This window comes from Loa loa (assembly GCF_000183805.2).
Source record: "Loa loa unplaced genomic scaffold supercont3.1, whole genome shotgun sequence".
NCBI classification, from domain to species: domain Eukaryota; kingdom Metazoa; phylum Nematoda; class Chromadorea; order Rhabditida; family Onchocercidae; genus Loa; species Loa loa.
Genome location: NW_018108181.1, coordinates 698,225 through 725,475, shown reverse-complemented (window position 1 = coordinate 725,475; position 27,251 = coordinate 698,225). Strand labels below are relative to the sequence as shown.

At 33.2% G+C, this 27,251-nt stretch overlaps 4 protein-coding genes across 4 annotated transcripts; 3 read left to right on the top strand and 1 right to left on the bottom strand.

Moving 5' to 3' along the window:
• Window positions 1-1,959: 1,959 nt before the first annotated feature.
• On the top strand, window positions 1,960-5,022 carry LOAG_01312 (phosphomannose isomerase type I; the record flags this gene model as incomplete). The annotated part of the gene is made up of 7 exons (XM_003136851.1): window positions 1,960-2,088; window positions 2,196-2,381; window positions 2,682-2,823; window positions 3,023-3,226; window positions 3,670-3,837; window positions 3,938-4,146; window positions 4,621-5,022. 7 exons carry the CDS (start codon window positions 1,960-1,962, stop codon window positions 5,020-5,022), a joined length of 1,440 nt encoding a protein of 479 aa, XP_003136899.1.
• Window positions 5,023-7,231: 2,209 nt separating this feature from the next.
• Window positions 7,232-15,483, top strand: LOAG_01311 (hypothetical protein). Its single transcript, XM_020445701.1, has 24 exons — window positions 7,232-7,302; window positions 7,570-7,698; window positions 7,862-7,907; window positions 8,032-8,186; window positions 8,534-8,591; window positions 8,661-8,913; window positions 9,006-9,146; window positions 9,279-9,341; window positions 9,438-9,498; window positions 9,563-9,721; window positions 10,000-10,086; window positions 10,180-10,356; window positions 10,515-10,769; window positions 11,194-11,322; window positions 11,678-11,800; window positions 12,132-12,272; window positions 12,433-12,510; window positions 12,878-13,018; window positions 13,346-13,435; window positions 13,717-13,806; window positions 13,884-13,973; window positions 14,144-14,524; window positions 14,621-14,741; window positions 15,023-15,483. Exons 1-22 carry the CDS (start codon window positions 7,243-7,245, stop codon window positions 14,399-14,401), a joined length of 2,784 nt encoding a protein of 927 aa, XP_020303863.1. The 5' UTR covers window positions 7,232-7,242; the 3' UTR covers window positions 14,402-14,524; window positions 14,621-14,741; window positions 15,023-15,483.
• A 1,930-nt stretch (window positions 15,484-17,413) lies between these two features.
• Window positions 17,414-20,168, top strand: LOAG_01310 (hypothetical protein; the record flags this gene model as incomplete). The annotated part of the gene is made up of 7 exons (XM_003136849.1): window positions 17,414-17,542; window positions 17,737-17,868; window positions 18,439-18,529; window positions 18,675-18,810; window positions 19,422-19,547; window positions 19,753-19,873; window positions 20,109-20,168. The coding sequence occupies 7 exons, from the start codon at window positions 17,414-17,416 to the stop codon at window positions 20,166-20,168; spliced, it is 795 nt and encodes a 264-aa protein (XP_003136897.1).
• A 3,257-nt stretch (window positions 20,169-23,425) lies between these two features.
• On the bottom strand, window positions 23,426-25,216 carry LOAG_01309 (serine/threonine protein kinase). Its single transcript, XM_003136848.2, has 6 exons — window positions 24,994-25,216; window positions 24,771-24,870; window positions 24,550-24,680; window positions 24,254-24,388; window positions 23,964-24,053; window positions 23,426-23,700 (listed from the first exon to the last, which is right to left on the bottom strand). The coding sequence occupies exons 1-6, from the start codon at window positions 25,195-25,197 to the stop codon at window positions 23,509-23,511; spliced, it is 852 nt and encodes a 283-aa protein (XP_003136896.2). The 5' UTR covers window positions 25,198-25,216; the 3' UTR covers window positions 23,426-23,508.
• Window positions 25,217-27,251: the final 2,035 nt, after the last annotated feature.

Here is a 27,251-nt window from a genome sequence, read left to right as displayed (position 1 = left end):
ATTAGTCGATTATTACATTAGCAAGATGAGCGTCATGCTCTCATTAAATTGACTGGTTGGTCGATTTCCAACAATAATACTCTGCCATCTATCGAATATATACAACCATGAAAACTGTCCTAATTTCCAGCCATTATATGACTATGAACTGGTTTGAAATGGTTCTTCCTTTCTGAAATTGCTGATTATTCCCATGATTATTTTTACATTCTTTTTAGAAAAAATCATATAATTGTCCCCAAATATATTCTAAGTATTATTTTTGGTGAGCTTTTGGAATTTCTCAAAATTAGTCTGAATGATCTCTTAAGAAAAATTTTAGGAAATCTCTCTTAGGAAAAATGCACTGACAGTTACTTTCGTTGAAAATCACAGAGGATTTTTTTTTTTTAATGAGCATTTTCAGGACCCTTGAGATTATTCGAAAACATTTCAAACATATGCTAGCTTTTTGATTTCTCGAGAAGCTTAACCCAGTGAGTAAGTAAGGAAATATAACTTGAAGTTAGGATGTTAACGAATGAAGGGAGTGGAAGGATTTGTGCTTGAGGTTTAGAAATTTGAAGTTTTTGACTGTTCAAGCAACTATATTATTGAAATAAGCGGAGTCTCAATAAGTTCTGTTCCTTTACGTTAAAATGCTGTACTTTGACCAAATGTGCCAAATTTATTGCGTTAAATTCCGAAACGTTTGCTGGCGATTTCACTTGCTTAATTTCTTCTTGAAACAAGAAATACTTCTCGTAAAAATTTCGAAATGCAGAAATTATTGTTGTTCGAAACAATCGATTTGGTAATTAATTGCAAAGTGACAATTTGATTTTAATAATTGATCTGAAATTGGAATCTTGAAGATTCCAAACTGCCATCTTAATCGGTAATTGCGCAACATTAAAGGAGGTAAGGTGCAAGAGGACAAAAGGATTCCATTGCTTTGCATCTCTTAACCCTCATATTTCATCTAACGTTGACTGTCGGAGATTGTCACGATAAGAATGGTGGCAAGTTTTTTCGGCACTACCCGTTTCACCTCGTATTGGACACTTTTTTGTATCTCTTCCTTCCCCGCTTTCTCTGACAAATTAAATACTTTTATAAGATTTTCAACCGGTCAAAATCCCATAGGCTCAAATGTCCATAGGCTCCGATCTTTTCAAATATCTGTTAATAGCAAAATTTGTGCTGTCCATTAGCTCTGTCTTTTTCGGTTTCTAATATTTCTCATAGCAAATCTTTCATTGTATTTACACACATTACATTATTTCAATTAAAGCAAAGGAAATGTCGCGGAAGGTAAAATCTAATTTAGAAAATGAATGAATGCTCGAGCAATGACATGTCCTATATGTGCAGGTGACAGTCATTCATTATTCAGCCTTCGATGTCCACAGGGTGTGTATAGAGACGGCGGGAATTGTTAATACTTCTTGTTGTCACACTGTAATCCTAATCGATATTCTTTCTTAGACCGAGGAATCATCTCAACGGGATACAAATATTAGATGATTTTTCAGTAACTAAAGCAATGAAAGGATAATATAGACATTACTAATTTGTATCACTTTTCCATTTTCCTGCTCAAGAAAAGATTCATTATTTTTCATCTGAGATATATTCATCATGCTTTTTTAAATTTTACAGAAATTGATTTTTTATTGGTTTAAATAATTGTAGAAGTTTTTGAAACTCAGTTTATAGTGCCATAAATGGAAACTAATGTGTCCTGTTTTCTTGTGGATTTTCCACTTGATTACTACCGTTATTGGGATTTTTTTTTTTTTTTAATATTAAAGAAGTAAATGATTGAAGTATAGTGGACAAGATTTGGCTTCTTAATTATGCTTTTTGGATTTTTTTTTTTTTTGTATAAATAGAGGAAAATATGCTGTGAACAAATCGTACGGTGATTGCTCTCTGCTGGTAAAGTAAAATGGTTGGAATTTCAGCATTTGCACAAAAATGGAGAAGTTAAAATGTTGTGTACAAACATATGCATGGGGTAAAAAAGGTATGGCAAGTGAAGTGGCCCGACTGTATGCTATGGGAAATCCCGATGCAAGCATTGATGACAGGACTTCATATGCTGAGGTCTGACTTATCACAACTACTTATTTCTGCATTTTCATCATTCTATCATATATTTAGATGTCTCAATTAATGCTGGTGATAAGTTGACATAAGATGAAATATTAAAGCTGTGGATGGGTACACATCCGGATGGACCATGTCAGATCCAACGATCTCAGAAGAAACTTTCTCAACATATTGCGGAATATGAAGCCATCACTCATCGAAAAGTTTCGCCTGAAAGGCATCTTCCATTTATTATGAAACTGATGAGCATACAGCATAATTTATCTGTGCAAGTTCATCCAACAAAGGTTCGTTCTTTTGTTGTCCTTCGGATGCTTGATGAAGCTCAAACTGAAGAGAATTAGTAGTTAAATTAAACTGAGAACAAATTTAGTTATAGCAGTGAAGCTAAAATTAGAGAAAGAAAAGGGAGATTGGTAAGGGAGATTTGTTTGTTCAAATCTCTTTTGAGTAAAGATCATAAGTTTCTTTGCAAAAGTTTGCATTAGTGGAATCCAATCGGAATTTCCTACTCCGTAGTCTTCAGGTTAGTTTCAAATTTCTCATTGTAGTTTCTCGTCTTTCGGTCATGAATGAATTTGTTGTAGGAGCAAGCAGCACGGCTAAATGACCGTGATCCAGTTCATTATCCCGATAGGAACCATAAACCAGAGCTTGCTTATGCGCTTACTCGGTTTGAACTGTTATGCGGTTTTCGACCCGCTGATCAAATTTGTGCAAATTTTGAAGGTTTCTCAATCATTAAAAAGTCCTAGTCCCGTTTTTAAGTTTTGAATTTCTAGTTGGAAATTTTGTTCGCGTAGGTTCATCTTTTCAAATAGTTTAAAACCTACTTTTTGTTCTTAGCATTTACGTCAACTAAATTGTTAGCAGATTAGTAGCTTTGTTTGAAATCTAAAATATTTGAAAATTTAACTGCGTTTTGCAGCTTTCCCAGAACTGAAACAACTGATGGGTGAGGATACAGCGCAAGCATTCGAAATACTGGCACAAGCTCGAATCGATCAAGAGTGTGAAACACTGAAATCCGCCCTGGCTGTATGTTTCAAAAAATTTATGAAATATGCCAAAGACGCCGCCGATGAAGTAAAATTGTTACTCGACTCCGTCCTTACGAAGCTCATTTGTGGAAGTTTGTTTTTTCTGAATTCAGAAATAGTGATCTGGCCAAATAAGTAATCCTTTTTATGATATAGTTTCTTGGAGTTATACTGAGGAAGAATAAAAGTGAAATCCCTATCAGTGATAACTTTATATTGAACTGAAAACCTCGAAATGAATTTGAAAATGGCTTCTTCACTCAGTGGATAAATTGCTCCGGAAATCCAAGTTCCAACTGTTTTCACTATTTCATTCTGCTAATACTTGATTCCTACCATAATTTGAAAAGAAAATGATCATTAATAGTTTAGGAATCTACAATCGGAACCATGCAAGAATTTTTTTTGGAAATTTTGAATACTGTTAAAAAAATAAGTTAAAAAATTTCAACCATTTTTAATAGTCCTGCCTGTCTCTAAATGTATTCAGAATATCCATTTTCGAAAAACATAAATTTAAAATACACAACTACAGTACGTGGATCCCTTAATGAAGAGACGGTAGCAGTAATTCAGAAAATGTCTCGAGATTTCCCCGGTGACATTGGCTGTTTTGTACCGCTGCTCCTAAATCACATTATTTTATCGCCTGGAGAATGTTGCTATTATGGCGCTCAAGAACTTCATGCTTACCTTTCCGGAGGTTCGTTTATCTTACAGATATAATTTTTGCATCATAGAATTTTATGTGTACCTATAGATTTTACTGATTGACTGGATGGATATGATCATTTGTTCTTCAGAATGTATAGAATGTGTTAGTTGTTCGAACAACACAATTCGAGCAGCATGTACATCAAAATTCATCGATATTGATACTTTGTGCGAAGTTCTAAACTACCGGATGACCGATCCGTCATATTATATTGTATCTCCAGCTGTTTTAAAAAATTTCCCACATATTCGTGTTTACGATCCCGATTGCGAGGACTTTACACTTCATGAAATTAAAGTAAATTTATCCTTCTCAAAATTTTCTTCTTGTTCATTATTATTTAAGTGGACGATAACTTCTCGGAAAAATCCTTTTTGTAGTGATGGATGAATAGTGTCCTTATGGCACAAAAGATTTCTTCAGAATGAATAGAAAATGAAAAAATGAATTAAAAGTAGAGCTGCCATCCTCTAAACATCGCTGGAGAAATTAATCCAAAATCAGGGTGATCAAGAATGGTTTAAAATTAAGGACGAGCTAATTAATATTAATTGGAATAAAATGCATACGTTTTCAAGCTTCTCTATCCAGAAGCTCTATAGCTTTTTGCAGCATATCTTTTTTTCATGCGATTTATCTGTATTTTATTTCGACTTGGATATAAAACTAATTAGTCCATATTTAATTTGAACATTTTCTATTATGTTATATTATGGCAAGTCTTATGCTACATCAGGTGCTATCATCATTAGTCTTCTCATGCTATTTCAGGTGCCATCATCGCCATCATCAGCCACAGCAAAAGCGCCACCAGTATTCATTCCAAGCTTAGAATGCGGTAGTATTATGTTAGTGGTGGAGGGTGAAGGCACTATCGAAAGTTATTATGCAAAACGAGAAAGACAAAAATTCCTAACTGTGAGGCGTGGCGATGTAATCTATATAGAATCACGCGCCCAACTATGCTTCTTGGAGTGCACTCAAGACATCTTAGCATATCGAACGTTTAGCTACGAAGAAGGGCCTGACCATTTGGTTTACAACATTGATAGAACGGCAGTGCCCGAGTCGACTCGTTTCACAGTTCGGATGAAGGGTCATATCAAGCCTTTGTTAATGGATGATGATGCCGAAGTGTTTGATATCGAAAATGAAATAGATGGAATCTGCTAAAATATGGAAAATTATGGCTAGCATGATTTCGTTTTAACTGATTTTGATTTCATTAAAGTCCTTATTCATTTAGAGATTTGAAAATATGGTAGCATATGGCAATGAAACAGATTACCAATCGATTAAAGCACCCAACGTGGAAAAATCATAATCCATTCTGTTTCTAGCTCCTCCAAAATTAATGTATGCTTACGTGAATAGAGTTTCAGTCACTGAAAATTTTCATGAGTTAATAATAATCGTAAATATTAAGTAATGAATTGAATGATATGTTGTCGGAATGTCCTTTAATGGCAATAATGATAAGTGCACTCATTTAAGTGTCAACGTGCTATGCTGCAATACTCTACGTTTGCCAAGTTGCTAGTGCAATTGTTTTATTCGAGGAACATAATGAACTGGGATATGACTACGCTTTTAAATTCCATTTGTCATTCCTTACCTCACCCTTCTATTTATAAGAGAAAGAAAAATCTGAAAGTTGCATGAACAGTAAGCAGTGCTTGAAGAAACATAACAGCTATGTTTTGTCTAATGATTAATAGCAGATATAGATATTGACTGGCAGTTTCAAATGCCCTCAACAAATGCCCTTCTTTCTACATGAGGCTGCATTTGAATCTCGATTTCGCTTACAGTTTTTTCAAATTTTCAAACTTACACGACTACACAGGTCCGACCTCTGACAGACATTCCAATTATACACCAGATTACTTTCAGTAATACACAATATAAAATTATTTTACGGACTTTTTGAATTTAAAAATCACTTCAACTCTATTCTCCATTGATAATATGTCGATTATCAAAAGTAACTAACTAAAAAATTTCAATATGAAAAGACGCACGAAGAACCGTTAAAGGAGAGAATTTACGAAATCTCAACAATGACAGTTCAGAAATGAAAATAAACCACAGATTGTTGCGTTTGTTCGATTGGAAGGAGCCCGAGTTCGAAGTTTTATAAAAGTTTACTAGCGTTCTACGGTTATTTGATTTTTCCTTATTCCCAACTGTTTAATTGATTGATATCCCAATTCACTGTGACTTATTGTAGACAGTATTGATGTCATTCCCGATATAACTAACCTCACCTCCACGGATGACACACGAAGGTACATTCTCACAGAGCCTTTTTGTTCCGAGTTTTTTTTTTGAAAGTCATTTGCAGAACATTGTGCTCCAAGAAGATAATTAAGATTGGAACAGAGATGGTGAAAACAGGTGGATGTTCATGTAATCTTTGCTGCAAGCCAGAGACTAGACGAAATCAAGCCTAAATAATACCAAGTCGAAACTAAGAAATCGAACAGTACATACGCAAGTAACTGTATCGAGACCGTGTGTTGGATGACAATGGTTCCAACCGGAATGAAAATGTGATCCCACAATATCAAAAGCTTATGATGTCATTTGACGGTGAGGCGTAAAATGGCGCGATGAGGGAAGTAACGGAGAGTTAGCTTGGTTTGGTGGCATTTTTTTATTGCATAAACTAAGGGTAATACAAGCACATGCCATTACGTCACATGGTTATGTTTAACGTGAGTGGCTAAAATGTTCTAGTCCAGTCTATCCTTTTGTATAGTTGTTAGTGGTTTTCTGTATGAAGGCATAATTTTATATCAAAAAATTTTACATCAAAAAAAAGCCTGAGATTGAAGTGAAATGCTTTGCTTTCGAAACTTTTTCTTTTTAATGATTTCTTCGTACTCTTTTGTCTCTTGCCCCTTTTTTTTCATTTTTAAATACATACATCTTTATTTATTTCTCTGCGATTTATTTACTAAATGTCATAATGATCTTGACTTCCCTAGTCTCTGTATTTTATGTCCACATTTATATAATTATTGCATAAATGAACTGTTATTGGTAGGAGGGAGTTTGATATTAGAATATCAGTGGACTGTATATATTTGGTGAACAGGACCTGGAGTTGATTAACATTAGGAGTAGATTAAAGGATGCCTTCATTTAATGATTAGGGTGAAGAGAAAAGGTATTCGTTTTTTTAATTATCAATATTGTAAGGAAGGAGAGCTCACAGCGTGCAGGAGCCATCCTTATAATGATATATACTACAATCACTGCTTGAAAATCCCAGATATTGTGTCATTCCATTTTATAATGAATTAAACATAAGTTAGTTTCTATCCTTCCTTATTTCCTCTCTTCAAAATCGAAATTCAGTGCATTGCGTTCAGAAAGACAGATTTCAGGATGTTGCGTAAACTGAAACAGCAAGTGACACAAGCCGTAAACAGTGTTACTCCTTCCGAGGTACTTCCTCTTGTCGTTTGTTGACGTACCCATTCTACAAAAATCATGGGCGATTAAATTTCTCATTAGCTAAACGCACATCGTGTCGTAGAAAGCGATTAAGATGATGAGATAGAAATATGGCGAATAGAAATATCGTTATGCCATTGGCTAGGGAGATTCAGTGAATGATTAATCTTGTAACAGATCGTTCTCTGAGTCTTCTTGACTTTCTTATATGGAAGATTATATAGCAAAGTTGTACTGAAATAGATGGTCATTTTACAGCCTCAAGATGAACCACTGTTTAATGAAAGCGGCACATCTTCAGAAGGATTCCTCTGTCCCGTATGCATGCATTCATTTTCTTCTCCAGATGAGTTGCAGATGCATTTTCAAGTGCATGCAATTAAGCAGGTTAATAATATCAAATATGTTTACTTGCAGTAATTAATTTCATATGCTGCTTTATTCCAATTCGCTCTTGCAGATATAGTAGTCTAGGAACTATAATAGCAAGGAACCGTCCAAGGGCTACTTCAGTTCAATTCATTTCTTAATGAAGTGTTACGTTTTTCAGGTCGGAGAGCAAAAAGTCAGTGTTTCCTCCTCATTTAGTTCACTTGGTGCGTTTATTTGCTTCCGTTAAAAACATTTGAATATTTTTACAAAAGACATTTTTTGTATGACTCTAATACAGAATCGGAACTCGGTTTTGTTTCAATAACACAGTAAAGGTATTTTATTTAGGGAATGGTTTTAATGAATCAGATGTAGTTCATCTCGAATTGATTATGAAAGAACTTAAATCACAATTGCAAGATGAGAAGCGCTATTCATTGGAACTGAAGAAGGAGCTGAATAGGTTGCATGGTCTTATCGCAGATCAGTCAGAAAGATCTGAGGTGTGTAAATAACATAATTAGATCAGTCAGAAAGATCTGAGGTGTGTAAATAACATAATTATGGCACGTTTAATTTTGTTTATCCATCAACATCACCCCAGCAGTAACAAAAGTACTACTATGAACCAAACAACTTACAGGAGTAGAAGCAGCTATAGCTTTAGGTAACCAACTACCAAAAGGATACTGACACCCTTAATAAAAGCAGAAAAAATCAACATAAAAACCAACAAAGAACCAGAAAATTGATAAGAAAAGGAACCAAAGAGTATGTTATTCGTTATCTTCTAGAGGGAGTATGTTATTTGCGCTTTTCTTTTTTTTGATAAATTCTATCAAAATTTTAGGACGAAATACCTTATCTTACACAACAAGTGCAGATGCTCGAAGCTGGCAAAGCATTAGGTTATTTTTTTTTGATTTTTTTCGAAAGGGCTACCTTGTATTTTGAAAAAGATTACGTTTCATCTCTAGCAACGGAACGAATGCTTGAAATGGAGAAAGAAAAAAGTGGAATGAGCCGGCAGATTGAACAATTGAAGCAGGAAAAAAGTAGGTTGATCAAAAAAATTGGAGAACTTACGACGAATGTTGCCAACAAAACAGATGAAATCGAAGAGAAAAATAAGGAAAAAACCGTTCTGGGTGATGAGTTGGTGCGCTATCGGCAAGAGATACAAAATTTGGAAGTGGAAATTGAAGAATTACGAAAAAAACTCGACCAAAGGTGAATTGTAATCTTTGAAAATCTTTCATGATTTTGCACATAATCATGCAATAGGTTTGTCATTTCTTCGTATTTTATTTAACTTATTTCAGACCATCAGAGGATGACGTCAGCGTGCTTAGGACAGAACTGGTGCATGCACAGCAGCTGATGGACACAATAACACAAGAGAAAGAGGAAGAAATTAAGAAAGGTATCGATACAATACGTAATATGGAGCAAGACCATAAAAAGTAAGCTACTTTAATTTAAATACTAAATTTATATCGTTGCGTGAAAAATATTTAAAGAAATGTTTGTAAGATGGGGTTCTTGTTAGGAAGATAATTAACACGTCTTGTCATTTTGTTGGTTATATTTTTCAGGTCAACTTGTGAAATTGAAATTCTAAAAAGTAGTATTGAAATCCTCAAGAATACGATTGCCAAGTGAGTTAATAATAAGTTAATGTCCTGTCGTTTTAGTGATTATATTATAAATTTTTGAGGCCTTCGACTTCATATGTAAGTATAGAATTATTTCAGATTTGACGGTGGATCTAAAAAACTTGTAGAAGAAATCGACGCTTTTAGAAAAATTTGGGAAGTATGTTACTTATCTAATTTGTATGCTTTCCAACGTTGTCGATTATTTAAAGTTTCAATTACAGGAAAAAGCAGCAAATTCAGCTGAAAGAATCCTTGATGTTTGTAAGAAGATTGGCGACTTAGAAATTACTGTGAATAAATGCCGAACGAAAATCATAGATAATGGAATTGAAAAGGATAAATTTTCGGAACTTGAAGATTCAAAAAAATCTTTATTGGAGGTAGTATCGGCGACGATAATGATTTCGAAATATTTTGTTGATATTGAGTTGTGTGATCGGTAAAAATTATTTGAAGTAGACAGTGATTATTTTTTTTTGTTCTTTCAATCATTTTTTTTTTAAATTTAGGTTTGCAAGAAAATGAAAGGTAAAGGGAAGAGCTACGATAAAATATGCATGCGTTAGAAAGAGCTGAAGAAATCCATTTAAATTTATTTTTAAGTCTTTTTTTTCATTATGCTAGCAATATTGTATTGATCTTGATGCATTTTTTCCAGATGGAGAAACAGCACATGAATTTACAGCACGAAATCGTGTTGTTAACGGCTATGCTCGATGAACAAAAGCAGAATTATGCCGAAAAAGTCCGATAAATAATAACCAGATAAATAATTTTTTATCAAATTTTCGAAAGTGATTTCGGTTCTGTTACATAAATAACCGCAGCAACTCTTTAGGAAGTGCAAACGATTAAAGACAAAGAAACAATAATTGAATATCGAAAAGAAGTTGAACAGTTGAAGGAAAAAATCTTCAAATTAGAAACTTCCTTGGCTGAAGCATCCACAATCGAAGATGTTTTGAAGCAGAATTTAAAAAAGGCAAAGGCAAAAGAATCATTTTTGATGCAAAAAGTTTGTTGCTTTTATATAACATATGATTTTTAATATTATTTCTTGCACGGGTTTTCCCACTTGTCTTCATCATTTCTAAGGCAGGCAGACAAGTTCCAAATGTTTTCGTAATTGAACTTTGTTTATGACTTCAATTTGGTCAAAAAATATTTTTGCAGATTTCTGAGGGCAACGGAGCTGAGAATTTAGCGTTAGAACAAATGCATAAGGAGAAAATGGCACTTGAGGAAAGAATGGATGAATTAAATAAAGCTTTAAAGTCTTTAAATATCTCGCACAAAAATACAATATCTCAGCATGAAGAAAGATGGAAAGAAAAGGTTGAGGCTGAAAAAGAAAAAGTGAAGAAGCTGGAAAATGAATTGAGCAGTTTGCGCTGTAACTACATTTCTGCTGAGAAAGAGAATAAGAAAGTTTGTAATCTTTACATTGTATTTTTTTTTTTAACCCTTGCTTGCTCTTAGTATTTTACTACATTTTGCATGGGATTCAAAAAATTGTCGTTTAAAATAAGCTCCGTGACTCAGCATTCAAAAATGTACCATTTTCCATTGAATGATGTTCCACGTTACCACTAATTTGCACTGATTGTGTTTTTATTATTTCGATAACATTGTATTGTAGTACTCTTCATTTTAATTTCAATTTAAATTAAATCTTGAAATTCAACCGTAACAGTACCATAAAGAAATAGACGTAGGACTAAAAGTATTTTTAGATGCACTGCGCAATGGCATCGGTGTGCTCAGGTCAGGATTTGTCCACCTAATTTAGTGATAAATTAGGAGATATTTCCCCATCTTTAATTGTCATCTTGTGTAAAGCGAGTCGTTCTAGTTATCGGTAGTGTTAGAAGAAAAAATGACGATAACCGATGAAAAGAATAAAATAATCGAAACAGAACGTGTCAAATTGAAGACAGCTATTGAAAGGCTTGCGCTAGTGGAAGAAAAGGCGCGACAGTTGGTCGGTCATTTCTATTTAATTTACTATGTTTACATACGGATTTTGAATCATTGTTTCCCAATGCATGTGGTAACTCGCCATAGTCATCACTTATTATGTGTTATGCTTCTGCTTGTTGAATACTGTCAACAATATGACCACTTCGATTAGGGGTTGACGGGAGAATTGTACCTGATTAGTCATTAGTAGTAACTAACGAATTGCTGAATATAAACTGGAACAATATTTCTTTCTCGTATTTGACTTTTAGAAAATATTTGACTTTATAAAATTATTTATTATTGTTGTATATTGTTGTCTGCTTGGGAGTTGTTGAAATTTCCTAACTTTATTAGAATTTATCAGTGTTCATTAGGATAACGAATTGCGTGAAAAAGAAACCATAGCCATCAGGCGTAATGAACAATGTGTGAAATTAGAAGAAATGATAAAGGATGTGCAATCAGAATTGAAGGAAGTGAAAATAGCGAAGAAACAGGTTTGTTTTGGATATTTCACTTTCATTTGCACATTTCAAGATCACTTTTGGGTCAGCTTGCAGTATGTCCACTGTTATTCTTTGTGTAAAGCCAACGTTGAAAGATACTTTTCCCAGGAATTCTGTTCTTCTAAAATAATATTTCTTACAAGTTTTTGGAAAATAAGAAGATTCAGTGATGGGATAGAGTCTGGAATGCTTGTGATATCGTTTTTAATTAGGATTTACAGCAGTAATGTGATACTCTATGCAAATTGATTTATTTTTGGAAAGGTTTTGCTGATGGTGAATGGCTGTGAATAAAAATTAGTTGTACTCTACGTTATTTCAGTTAGAAAACGACTTGGTAGAAAAGGAGGAAAATTCGAGAGAAAATATTCACCAATTGCAGAAAGCAATTTCTATATATAAACAAGAAAAAAGTGTGCTAAAGGAACAACTTGAAAGTATTTTGCAGCAGTTTTCTGCTTTAGTATGTTATGTCTTCACTTAATATTAGAACATTTCAATCTTTTTATATTCGTTTAATATTAATGATTCTTAACCAATCTTTATAAATCATACTGAGATTTATTTTTTCTTCAAATCACTTTATTTTTTCTATTATCCCAGATATTCTGAGTGTTTTGCAGGGGGAAGAGTGTTCGAGACATAAAGATAATGAAGTTGAATTACTAGAGAACATGGGCCAAAAAGAACTGTTAATAGAGGTAAAGGTACTAAAAAAAAAGTGGACACAGCATTCCTTTTCGGAAGCTTTAAACTATCGATTGCAGATATATGTTTTTATGTAGAAAAATATTCCTCTTTAAAACATGAATTGATGAAGTTTTTTGCTTCTTCTATTTAATAGAAGCTTCAAAATCTAGTGTGGAAAGCAAATTTCTAATTTCTAACCTGATCTAAGAATAAGGTGATTTCAAAAAACATGTGCTTCGTGATTTTAAATTATGGAGTAAAGTAAATGCCAGTTGAGGGATTTTATTTGCATGACTTGATAGATGTCATTAATTTTTAAATTAAATTAAAAATAAAAAATCAGAGAATATATGCGTGTTTAGATTTCGAGTTTTATAGGAATTAGAAGAAAAGACCAGTACTTTAGTGGCAAAGTTGGAATCTGAAAAACATAATCATGATGATTCCATAAGAGCTTTGCAATGTGAATTGAATCAAATGCAACAGGATAATACGGCGATATTGACTGCAAAAGAAAAAGTTACATTTTGTTTTTTATGATACATGTTGTGAAATTTTATGAAACAATAAGATTTCTTTAAGCTCATTGTTAAGCAAAGTCGAATAATAGCTAAATTGATCTCTTTAGGAACGCGAGTATAGATCAAGAATGTGTTTTGAAATGGAATTAGAGGAGAGTGAAAGAAGCGTCTCTCCCTAATAAGAACATAGTCAAAAGTAAAAGAAGCTCCAGATTATTGCAAGCTAAAAGAAGATTCATTAAACAAAATTAACAGAGCGATACAATTTGGTGCCTGTGGTGGAGAAACGTTTCTAGAATATATATTTACATAAGCTATCTTCTAGGAATTGGTCACCCAATTGAAAACAATTTCTGAATTGAACGAGAAACTTCATGCGAAAGAGAAGCAGTCATTTGACTTAATGCAAGAGAAGGTGAAATTATTTCTAATCGTTATTTCTAATCTTTGTTTCGTCACGGAGATTGCTAGCATGAATATTGTTGAGCTTCTTTGCGTTTTAAAAGATTCGATATGCTGCGTGAATCGTATTTTCAGTTATAGTCGTGCATAATAGCTTGCAAAAGAATTTCATGTCACTGAAACAAAATTTTTATTAATTGAATCAGCTACCAGCAGTGGTTCCTGCAAAAGTCAATATTGTGAGCAGAAATCCAGAAATAAATTGGCATTATGAATAAAAGTATTAATTTACAGGAAAGGATACATAATGAATTGCGCTTAAAGGAAGAAGAAATATATGTTCTGGAAAATGAAGTATTAAAATTAAAGAAGCAAAATTCGGAGGTATTTGGAATCAAAGCTTTTATTCAAATATGTTCTAAAAATTTTTCAAAGAGAGAAATTAAAAAATAAAATTTCAGTTGCGGAAGGAATTGGATCATCTTGAAAAGTCCATGTTACAGCTCAGAAATGATTTCGAAAAAGAGACTGATTTGCTGAAAAACAGTTTGGTTCGTATTTTAAAGTTTCAAATCTGGCTGTTCCACCAACTTAGAAGTGATTTCAAAAATAAAATTTGCTGAAAAAGAATCTGATCTATATTGTGGAATTCTGAATCTGACTATATTGCACGATCCCTTTTTCCTTCCGAATTTTAATTTTTTACAAAATTAGTTTGCAGGAAAAATGTAAGAAGGATAAAGAAGAAAGTTTGTTGGAACTTTGTGTTCAACTGGAAACAGAAAAAAGTAGATTGAAGGAGGCTTCAAAAGATAATGAGGAAAAGGATGAAAATTTGAAGCAAATGAAAAATGATTTAGAAAATGCCAAAGAAGGTTTAATTGAATTAAGGATTATTCAAAGCGGTAGGTTTTTCTTTTCTCTGATGCGACTCACTGGATTCCTTAATATTGCTGTTTGTGCACGGAAGAATGCTTAGAATACTCTCTTATTATTATTGCTTATTTATAAAATTAATCTATTCCTGCATTGCGGATTTACCTGCAGAGTTGGAGAAAAGGAAAACAGAGTGGTTACAAGAAAAACGGGCGCTACAAGAAAGGTTGCTGAGATATCATTCTATCTTAACATGTACTCTGTAAAACTCAGGATGAACTTCTGAGCAAAAAAATATAAGGAATGTTTACTTAATTTTCAGGTGTTTAACGGCAGAAAGTGATCTTGAATTTGAACGCGAACGAGCTATTGTAAACAAGAGGAATTTCGATGACGTTCAGACTGCTATCCGAGAACTTGGACAAGTAAATCAAAATTTGCAGGTTAAACTCTTATACTACCTGCCATTTTGTTTTGTTGATTTCTGAATCATTAAATTTAAGAACCGTGTTTCTCGTTGAAAATGACGAATTCACAGATTTCATCTTTCAATCCTAAGGACCGCAGCAGTTTTCAATATACTGCTGTAGCTTCAGTTTTTTACCATGAAGTTTTGAACCAAATAAATAACAAGTGTGAAATACTTTATAAATTTTTTCACTTTGCTTGTTTTGCTGATGCATGAATGAGAACATTTTGATATTTTAGATTATTAATATTTTAGATGGATTTTGCAAAACAGATATCACGTAAATGGTTGGAAGATTCAGAGGCTACAAATTGTCATGCATGTGACAAACCATTTACTCTTACAAATCGCAAGCATCACTGTAGACAATGCGGACAAATATTTTGTGCTTCTTGTTCATCATTTACAGCTAAAATTACGTCATCAAGAAATCCGGTTCGTGTTTGTAATGCATGTTATGAAGAAATTATGCATCGGTAGTCTCGAATTTTCGGATTTGAGTCATATACTTTGACGGTACTTGCTTTTTTCTAAACCTGTAGTGATATATTTGTTAACTTTTTTCTTGCCTACAGTTATCATCAATTAGAACAGTACATTTAGTAGTATTTATTTGTTGTCTAACTGCACTGTATATATTTTCAAATATGATCAGAATTTATTTTATTTCGCAAACATTTTTGAATTTTCTAGATTTTTCTTTTTTTTGAAAGTTGATGGACATATACATGGTTTTGATTAATTGAAATATGGCCTTTTGAAATATGAAATAAAAATTTGAAATAAAAATTTTTTGAAATAAAAAGAAAAATTGAAATAAAAAAATTTGAAAATAAAAAAAAAAAATAAAAATTTTCCTTTTGAAATAAAAATTTGAAATATATATTGAAATATGGCTTTTGTGCCTTTCGAATTTTTTATAGTTGTAATCGGTGGGATCGTTTTTTTGCTAGACTTTTTGCTAATGGAGAGTTATACTGTTCACTTCTTCCGGTTGATATATACTGTGATATTGAAGTACATTGTTTTCATGTTTCATCATATTGTGATAATTATTTTGGCTGAGTAGTCAGTACTGTCGTTTTAATTATTTTTTTTGAAATTTTTAAGATTATGTGAATTCAAAATTTATTTCTATAAATGTAAATCATTTTTGTATTACTACAATATGGTAATAGGTCTTTTAGCGGTTGCTTGACAAAATTATTCCCTTCCGGAGCAAATTATCCGCCTGGATATATAGCTATAGATATCCTCTTTATCCACACTTATAAATCCAGTATTGCAATTAAAAAGTAAATGATGAATAGAATAATTCATTTGGTTTATCACGAAATTAATCGTATTTTTTCATTCAGATCTAAAGCACGTGAGAGGAATTGACTGTGGAGAAAAAATTCGGGTCTTCATAGAGATCTAAGACTACCACTTATCCGAGTATCCTGTCTCTATGCGCAGTACTTCAGGGGAATTATTGAGGTGTCATACGTCATTCTCAACTTGAATTCGAGATCCCTACCAATCACTTGGTTGCAGAATAATACAATTGTATTATTGGAAGTTGCACTTATGTTTAATTTCGTTATTTGAACTGACTGGTTTATGGTGGCCGGGTGTAGAAAGGATGTTAAAATTAAGCGGAGCTCTGAGTCTTAGGTTTGAGATAGTGAACCGCAGAAAAATTGGATTTCACAATTTCGAGAAACTTTGTCAATGCTCTAATCTAATCCAATGCGTTTTCTATTAATCGTATAAATGCGACGTGACTCGTCATCATTCTTTGAAAGAAAGTCTTGGATCCGGTTCTTTAAATGCTTGTTTTAGTTGGGAATTCAATGTAGTATATTTTAAGCCAAGGATATGTTATTTTTGATCTGAAATTATCCAATTCTCTGAAACAAAAAACAACGATCGGCAAGCATAAAAATTGCAGTTTTGGAAATTGCGTCAAAGTTCATGAACTACAAACGATTGAACGAATCCTAATTAATCTATCAAAGTTTTCACATGCAACACTAGAATCATCCAAAGTTGAGATGAATGTTTACGGCGTAGAATGATCAGTGACAGAGACATTCAGTTTTGCTGATTACTGTAGCTGGCCACTCCATGTGAATGTGGACTAGTTGTCAACCTAAATCAAAGAAAAAACAACTACCAGGACTGCTTAGATATAGATCTCAGCAGTTACTTTGATTTAATTTGATAGTCCCGAAATTTATTAAAACTTGAAATTCTTCACCAGTGGAATCAACCTACAAATCAGGAAGTTAACTTCCAAACCAATCAGAGACTAATTTCCTGGTCACAATCAGAGCATAAACCATGAATTCTTCAGTAGTAGTATTATTTGATTACTTGAATCAAGCAACAGTATCAAGTTCAAACTTTACGAGATCTTTAGATGAGGGAATAAATTGCGCTTGCAACACATCGAGAATGAATGCATCACGAAAAGTAAATCCTCGCTTGGTTAGAACCACGCCTTCGTTCCTTTTTTTCCTCTCTATTGATGGTAATGGTGACTGTCACCAAATACAAACGACACAGACGGCGGAAATCTACGTCATAGATTATTGTCGGGTACAGGTAGGTGGCAAGCTTCCTGCAACGTCCTCTAAAATTTGAGACTAAAATTGAATTTATATGTGTAATACAGTCGCCTTTAACACAGCATCATTACTGCTGTTAATATTACTGTCGAGTTTTGGAAGGGATACCTATGCCATTGTCTGCACTTATATGGGTGAACAGCATAACGATGGTGATCGATGGGTAAGTGAAATTCAAATTTTAAATTTTAGATAAAAGGAATAGCATTTCCTTTGTAAACTATAAACGATAAACATCTATCTGATTTAAAAGAATGTTTTCGTTCCAGCGCATCGAAAATCTCTTGATACATTTCGGGAGTGCAGTCGTTCAAACTGTAATCACATAGAGATTAAGATGAGCGGAGGTGATTTCAGATAGTTCGATCAGCATTCATTATCAAATGTCACGTTTATCCTGATGGATCCTGGCGAGCTGATGTTGTCGGATGTCAAACACCGAAAGGTACCGAAATGCATGATGGTGACGAGATAGTAGAGGATGATATGGTTCGTTTGATCTTTTGAATGCTGCATAAATTAATTTATAGTTTGCAGGGTTTTGGAGAGAAATTTCGGAAGTACTTAAAGATTGAAATATCTTATATATAAACTACCACAAAGTATCATAGTGACATTGTTCCGGAATTAATTACAACCTTTTGAAAAGAAGTTAGTTAAACTTAATTAAACAACAATAGGAAAGAATTGAGCAAGATTGGAAATGTAATGTAAAGATGATGAATACAGAAGCATTTAGAACACTAAGATATAAATATTGCGAAGGAGTATGAGCAGGAAGATCCCTACTTGATATGAAGATAATTTCCTGTTTTCATACTTCTTTATTTCTATTTTTGAATCAATTCTCAATTTTTTAATCCAGCTTCCCTTCCTCTTTTTAAACTTCCTATGATTTGTATGGAATTATATGAGTAGTTTATTGTATAATTTCTCATAATATTTAAACATTTATAGTAGTTTTTAACAGAAAACCAGACTAGAATCGTTTTTCGTTTTACGCAGAGCTTTTCAGCTTTTGAATTTAAAGTTATTCTTCGATTAAATCTAATCCTTTAGACGTTCCAATGTGCAAAGCTGCCATCAGGCGGATATCAAATGCAGAAACATTATGTAATTCGAAATATTAGTTGTGAAGGGCATGACTTCGGTAAGCATTCCCATATCACTGTCTTACAACTTCAAACAGAAATTTTCCGAACAACTATCATATTTTTATGGATTCAACTATTCAAAGCATTTTTGCATCTATTCGCAATTGTCGCATTACATTTCATAATTTAACAACTATGCAGGAGAGTGGTGGATCAGTAGAAGGAATTTCAATAAAACTTGCACACCAACGGGGACACATATTGTGAATTGCTTAACGGACACCGGTATTCCGATTAGACTAAACACATCCCTTGCACTGAATGGAACTCGATATAAGTTTGTTTCTGTTCCTGCTAAAATATGTGGTTATTCGAATATTATACTCTTTTCGTGATCATAAATTACAGTTTTCCTACTATAATTTATTACCACTAATAATAACGGGTGCTCCTCTCGTTGAACTGTCAGATATCTGTTTGAAGGACTATCAATTAGTTTATTGTACATTCTGAACTGTCATCTATTAACTCTTTCACCATTAAGAATGCATTTTACGGTCAATTGATTGCTAGTTTAGGATTTACTTATTACACGTTCATTATTATACCACCCCTACTACCATACATAGTGAAATAGCTTTTCATTACTGATATTTGGTTACTTCTATTCAATGATTTCACTTCTTACAAGGGCGGACAAAGTATTGTGGGGCGAAGTCATTTCTAAAAAGTCGTTCTCACCAAATAATGTTCTGAAAGCAAATCTGAAAACAAAAATACGCAATAGAAAATGCATAAAGAAGTAATAATCTATGGAAGTCTTGTAGTTTGGTTAAAATCTAAAGCAGTAAGCACTAATTACTTGAAAAGATAATATTGTAAGGTTAGCTTGGTGTCTTTCAAAGCAAAGTGATTTGAATTGCAATCAGTTTTCAACAGTATTTTTAGTTGTACAGTGCATAGCAATGGTGTAGTGACCCTGACACGGGATTTTCCGAGAAATTTTCGTATCGTACCGAAGATTGAGCAAAATTACTGCACTATTAACGATATGCGAAAGAAAACCGGCGAAACGTTCGTTTTTTTCCTTTCAGAATTTTTTAAAATCTATATGTTCCAAAATTTTCACTTTTTACTACACCCTCCTCCGTAACGAATGATTTGTTAAAATTTTATGATAGCCAGATTTTTTTTTTGAATCCAATAGTAACAACGACAGATTTAAAACCTGTCGTTGTTACTACTACATTCATGCTAAATTCATCATGAATGAGTTAAGATGGATCGAAGATTCGAATTTTATTAAAAAATGCAATGAACAGGCTAGAATCACTGTTGAAGCTTGTACCGCCGATGGTTTCGTTATCCATCTCAATTCGAAAATTTCGCGTAATGGTAAGGTGAGTTCTTTCGAGCACACTTCCCATGACATACATATCAATCACCGGTTTCTTACACATTTTCAACCTTTCCGTTCCCCTCCATTTCATCAGTTTGTTTCTATTTGCCGTTTGAATTATTTTATCTTTCAAACATTTTTGAATGTTTTAAAAATAAACCGGTCTAAAACACTAAGATCTGCAAGTATTAAATGAATTTTTATATCTTTTTTTCAATATAAAATTTCAATATCAGTTAGCACAAATGTTTGCGGAATTAAATTCCATACGGGGTACTGATTATATTGATGGGTAAATGCTTTTTGTAACTGATAACAATCACCACTTAATCCTGTAATAAGTAGCAGAGATTTGGAAATCAGTAAGAAGATAGGACGATTTCAGCCGCAGGCAGAAAATTTTGGTCGCTCCTAATCTTGATTTGCGAAAGGTCCCCTTATTTTATCGCTGGAAGAATTCTATTTGCAGACATATACTTGTACTAGCAGTGGTGATGGGAATGTTCTATTCAAAATTGTGCCAATGACTGACAACAGCACTCATGCTCGGTTCATTTTGAAATTAGTCCTTCATTATTTGTTTAAATCTTGCTTTGTTCTTATGACTGCTTGTATCTATATAAATAAAAGAGGATGTAAAAAGAAAAAGTTAACGTTTTCGGCGAAATAATGATCAAAAACAGACTTCTATTTATTCCATTTAGCACAGTGCTTAATTTATAAGTTTAATCAATCATGTAAATAGTAATTTGAGCATTTTAATAGAAATAATTGGGAAGGATATATCCATCATATGTGTTGCTTTACAACAGGTTAAGCCCATTTCCACGTACTCGGAGTGTTGAGAATCGGAGGTTATAAATGAAATGAGGCGAATAAGAAGTAAAGAACTCATTGTTCATTTAATCAAAGTTGCTAAGTTTGCTTTTGATTGTTATTGAGTAGTAAATTAATGAAATTTTCAGATGAAACAAACTGCTTTGTTTGAGGTTAGTGGAATGAACAGATTCACACAGATGGACTCAATACGACAGTCATTATAACGAAGAGTGGATGCAATCTTGATATTTTAAGAACTTTTTTTATTATTTATTGAAACTGGAGCAAAAATAATCCGATGAGTTCCTTAGGACAATATTTTATTAAAATTATATAGAACTTTCGGGCTGTTGAGTGTTTTAAATTTCATTTGAATTTACATATCATTAGAAAGGCTGTACATTATTTAAATGCTTCTATTCAATCAAAAGAGAATTTTTAAACTGAAAAACATTTTCTGTGTGATTTTGAACTGTTGATTTACTGATGAATGGCTTTTGAAATATGATCTACCAATCTGTGGTGAATTACAGTAGGTTGATTTCAGGATGTTGCAGCATGAAATAATTCCTATAACATCGCGAAGATATCTACATTTTGCATTTCAATTCCAACCACTCATCTGCCTTATTTTTTGTTCAAATTAATTGAAATTTTGAAATGAATGTAATATTTGGAATGTGAGTTAAAAACTACTCACATCATAATTTATAGAAAATTTGAAGCCAATTAAAAAAACTGCCCCATATACCAGCAGAAGAATCAAAGTAATGTCATTGAATTAATGTACACAATGCGATAAATCGCACTGAAATTTTTGTCGATGAATCTCAGTTATGAATAAGACAGTTCATAGTAGTTTTGTAATTTTGAAGCTTATACAAACTTTTTGCAAATGCAAATGCATGAGCAATGAGACATTTCGGTTTTTATCACTGTTTGACACATCTTTGTGACATGTCGTACATTTAAAAGTCTTACATTTTGTTTATTTATGTAAAAAGTTGTCATAAAAATTTGTTTGATTAGTATAGTGAGAAATCCACCAGTGGAAAGGTTTATTTGCAGTAAATATAATAACTCAGCCACAAATTTGGAAATAATTTAAACAGTTAAATTATATGCTAGCAGTAACGAATAAGATTATTGGAGTAATAAATAGCAGTATATACAGAAGGAGTGGCATGTAAAATCAAGATGATATGATATTGTTACAGTACAATACAACGGCATGCCTGATCTTTACAACATTAAGACAAGAGCGTAATCAAAAAAAGCGTTGTATTTAAAATATTATGGAGTTTCTCGGTTTTCCAACAAAAGCTAAGCTAATTGAGTTGTAATATTTGGGACTTAAATTAAATTGAATTTGACACGAATTAGTTCGTAAAATCAAGTAAAAGGCTAATGCTAGCAATGTGATTCATTTCGATGATAATAATCATTATAATAATGATTACATTGACTGTGTTGTATTATACATTGTAAAAAGCCATCCTAATATACACCATAGTAAGCCAGTATCCATTTATTTCTCGAGGACTTTAGCCTCCACTTTTAAATAGGGTCATTGGTTTCATCACTCTCATATTTCCATGAAGTTTTCAAATATTACAATTTCACATGCAATGATTTTCCGTCATGCTAACTTCGACATATACACATACGCAGACAGACAGGCACACATTTTAGCCTTTGAGTATTTTAATATGATTATTGAAATAGTATATGACCATAGCAAACTTTGCCAAAGTGAAATTTTTAAACGTCCGTTAAATTACTATGAAGATGAAATAGAACTAAACAGGAAAATGAGCTCCCATTCTTTACATTATAGTATGTAAGGCATTTAATAAATAGCAATTACTAAATTCAAGTGACTTAAGCATTAAACTACCAACCTATTGTTTTCATTTATTGATTTTAAATTCAGTGATTTTTTAATTTGCGACTTTTGTACTATCAATAAATAGTCCAAGAAATGAACTGTGGGACAATATTATTCACGTCAACGACTAAAGTAATTTCACGCGCTGTTCCATACCATTCAACATTTAGCATGAAATTATCCGAATGAAAAAAACCATTTTCTCATGTAATAATCGAATCATCCTAAAGACTTTCCAGAATTCTTCTTCTAAAACCTTTTATATTCTGCTTTTGACATTAGCCAACCACTTGTAAGTCGTCTTTTACAGTATTCCTTATTCCGGAATTATGCAACTTTCACATACCAATGCTACGATACAAACTGTATAACAGAACTTTTACAATTCACCCGTCTTGAGAAAGGAATTAAAAAAGAAAACTTGCAATATTCACAAATTTCATGAGTGAAAAGTTATCTACTCATGTTTTTGAGGGATTTCTGTGATAGCCTTTTGCGCTATATATATATAGCTTTTCAATCATTGGCAGCTATTTCAAAAAGTGTGCCTGTGTGTGTGTGTGAATATGTGTGTGTGTATGTGTGTGCGTATGTGTGTGTGCAAGCGTATCACAATAACGACGACTTTTAAAATATTCAAGTTCATATTGGTATTAATTTTTCTTCGAAATGTTTTGGATCGGTTGTCGGATAATATCGAAAATCGAGATAATATGGATCTGCAAAAGAACTGAAATATATTTTCAGGAGTCATGAATTTGAAATAGGAACGATTTTTTTTTTTCGGAGTTTATCACTTTTTCCCTTCTTCTTACCTTCTTGATGATTACTGATTGGTATAAAAGCGTAAAATTGACAAATTGTCTCGACAGCTTTTTGTGAAAATTTCATCACCTATCTTTCACAGTTAACAATTATTTCATTCCAATTCACTTCATCCAACAATTACCATCGAAACCCTTTCTTTTCTCCGTTTTGTTTCTACTCTCCCTTCTTCTCCCATCCTCCTCATGATATGACAGAGCCGTCTGCAGCTGCATAGCTTCTCGAATGTCTTTGTCATCCTCCCAATCATACGCATCCACAAAGCGTGTCCCCAGTCGTCGAATACCTTTCATGAACTGCAATTGACCATCTCAAGCCCCATACTCTTTACTCAGTTTGCTGTACCGTTTTCAAGCAGCAAACATTTCCACTAGAATATTCAAGATTAAAAAAGCTCAAGATTCCAGGATCACTAAATATTGTATCTCATTTTATTCGGTTTCAAAATATATCTGCCTTTTACGCTTTCCTTGTGAAAATCACTACGAGTTATAATTTCTCCTTCTCTCATTTCAAATTGAATTTATATGATGAGAATCGAAAATATTAACCATTTAACCTGATCATATATAAATTTGTAGTCCGGTCGATCTTTGTATTCCAGTGTCATCAAGTGATCATAAATTGGTGTAAATTCAATTGGAGTTTTCTACAAATTAAACTATGCTGAAATTACTGCGTTGCCAAACATTAACTCGACCAGTTTGGAAACATCAGCCATATTCAATATTTTAATTTTGAATTATATCTTTTTTTAGTTTTATTATCTTTTGAAGAAAAAACTGCAAGTTTGTGAAATTTTTTCTAAAGATGATGGAGGAAAAATGACAACATCGTCCACTTAATTACCTTAAAAAGCTTGTCCGTTGTAATTCCTTCTTTCATTTGCAGTAACACCTTCTCGTCTTTGATCGTATTCCATGGCAGACCAGAACATAGCTCGATGAGCATGTAAAGCAGGGACAACAGGTCATCATTTCTTCCCTGGAATTCACTCCAATCAAGATAATAGCGCATAAGAACTTTGCACAGTTGTCAGGTCAGTCCATGAATGCATATCTAACATTAAGGAAAGATGGCTTACTGTAATATGAAGAGATGTGATATCAGAAGCTGGAAGGAGCTTAAATATTCACATATCTAACCTGTTCCATACGTCGATGAACATTCGGCGAGCAATACCGTAATGTACCTCGTAGCAAAACGCGTTTCCTAGGTTTTCGTAGTACAACTTTTCGTGTAGTAGTATCCTCCAGAACAAATGATCTTACCATACCTATTGATTGATCATTGTCTAAATTTCAATTAGATGATTCTGCAAACTTGAAATTAAAGATTCTGCGTAAGTAAATAAACTATGGGTTACCATAATCAATCATGAAAATGGTTCTGCAATCCCGTCCATTTATGCCAATTACCATATTACCTGGTTTGACATCCCGATGGACGAAACCAATTTCGTGAAGCTAAAAGCTAAAAATAGTGAACATAATGCTGAGATGGTCAGATGAACTTGTCAAATCTGAGAAATCCTTCAGCAGTTACCTGCCACTGATAATTACATATACTTTCAGCTAAATGGAAATTACCATTTTAATAGCGAACAGGCATTGTACTGCGATGCGTAAAGTTGTTTCAAATGAGAAATGATCATCATCTCGTTTTATTTTGTTGATACCTTTCATTTTTCTTAGAAACATCAAATCTGGACCGCACAATGTCATCACGATGAAGCTGCAAATTCTCAGAAAAAAGCATCTAGAGATCTTCATACAATCTAGCACAGGTACCATAATCTACTGACCCCTTGTAGAAAGGTTGCACAGGTCGGGAAGGTTCAGTTCCCATTTTTTATCATATGCTATTTCTTAATACTAACTCTGATAGCATTGGAATTAACTCCAAAATTGCATATTCAATGCAATTACATATGCTCGAAAAACAGTAACAACACTAAATACACTAAATTACATTAAGATTGTAAAGTGCTGAAAATCGTTCATTCCCGAAAAATGAACTTTTTAAAAACTATCAAAATCTTCACAGTGGAAAAGTAACTGAATTTGTTAAATATAATAAATTCATTTATATATTGAACATTTAGTTTCAGTTATTCCTTCACAAACAAGAATATTAGCGCACATTTGCTAAAGATTTCAAGTAAATGTCGAAGTAAATTTTATTTCAATTGACATAATATGATGGACCATATAATATCCAAAATCATATACTGTGGTTTAACCAATTCAACATTCTATCGAATTCTCGCAAATAGAACTTTACTAAAAAGCTCCAAAGAAAGCTGCACAAAGTGGCGTAATTGGAGATGTCGTAAGAAAAGCATGTGATGGAAGGGACTGCTGTATCCGCTCAGCTTGTTCCAGAGATTTCAAAAATTTCTAAGCAATGACTGTCCTGTTCTGTTCTAAAATTGCAAACAGAAAGACCAGAGAAAGAAAGGCTTAGATGAACCACATATCCATGAAGCGCTGTTGCAGAATTAGACAAAAGATAAATCTCTTCATTGGACGTAGACAATACAGATATGCTTAGCAGCTTTGTCTATTTCAAGAGTTTCTCTTCAATCTCACATCTTTTTCCGAAAATCAGTTAAATACAGACTTATGGTCGATCTAGGCCTGATCTTCGACGTAACACAATCCTTTATTTTTTCGAACTAAAAACAACCTGTATTTAGGCCTTTTTCCACAATGTAGTAGACGAATGGTATTTTTTGAGGCGCTACTCAACTTTCCTAAAACGTAAGCTTCCAATTTCAATACACCTCCATCCGGTAAAGTTGTTGATTCGACCTTAAAGTTCTAGGTCAATTAAATGAAAATATGTGGCGAAGTCATCCTCAACAACGATGTTTCAGCACTTTGATAATTTGAAGAACTTTGCGGCTTCGTTTCATCTCCCAAAACTTTTCACTCTCTCTAAAATTCTGCACTGTGGTAGGAAAAACAAATTACTTTGAGTGCTGCCGTAAAATTTTTTCGTTTAACATGAGCAACTTCATAAACTGCACCACAACCACCTGCTCCAATTTTCTCCATGATCTTCCATTGTCCTTGGATAACCTAATTTGTATGGTATCAAAATGTATGTATGAATGTTGGTCACTCTGAATAAAATTTGTGCAGAAGGCATAGCCTATCTTTCGCTAGGGTAATTACATCACTGATGAAGCCATAATAGTGACCATCCTGATTATGTGACACCATTCTATCCTAACACTCTTAAGATATATAACATTCCAACGACTTCCTCCGCTCTCACTTCTTTTAGTAACGAGTTATCTTCTGAGTTCCCTATAATCGAACACACACGATAAAGTATTAAAATGTGACACTCAAAATATATTATTCATTAAATATTCCCGACAGCAATGACCGCTGCGCAGGAAGATTTTAAATATAAAACGACAAAACTAAGCACAGTGAGATGTTGATAAAAAACCCTACTCCTGGAAATCACTGTGAAATTAAAAGGCAAAAAACCTTTCCCCACTACTTCGCACTTTGCAAACAATCAAAACTGCCAAAACCTTGACGAACCTTGCCTGGTCTGAAATCAGGTATTTCGTCTTCATCACCCATTAAACCGACTCAAACACTGTCCCGACTCCAACCCACCAATGTACCCCAGTGTGATTAAAGAAATAGCAATGTGCAATCCTCGCACTTATTCCATTTATATACTTGAAGCACAATTTGAATGCATCTTAAAATTATCTTAAGGCTGACGACGGGAACAAGCGATGCACAAGAATAAGATCTTATTACCTCACTACATTTGAATCCGTTAAGGGCTTTCTTGAGATGAACATTTATTTTGAAAACAT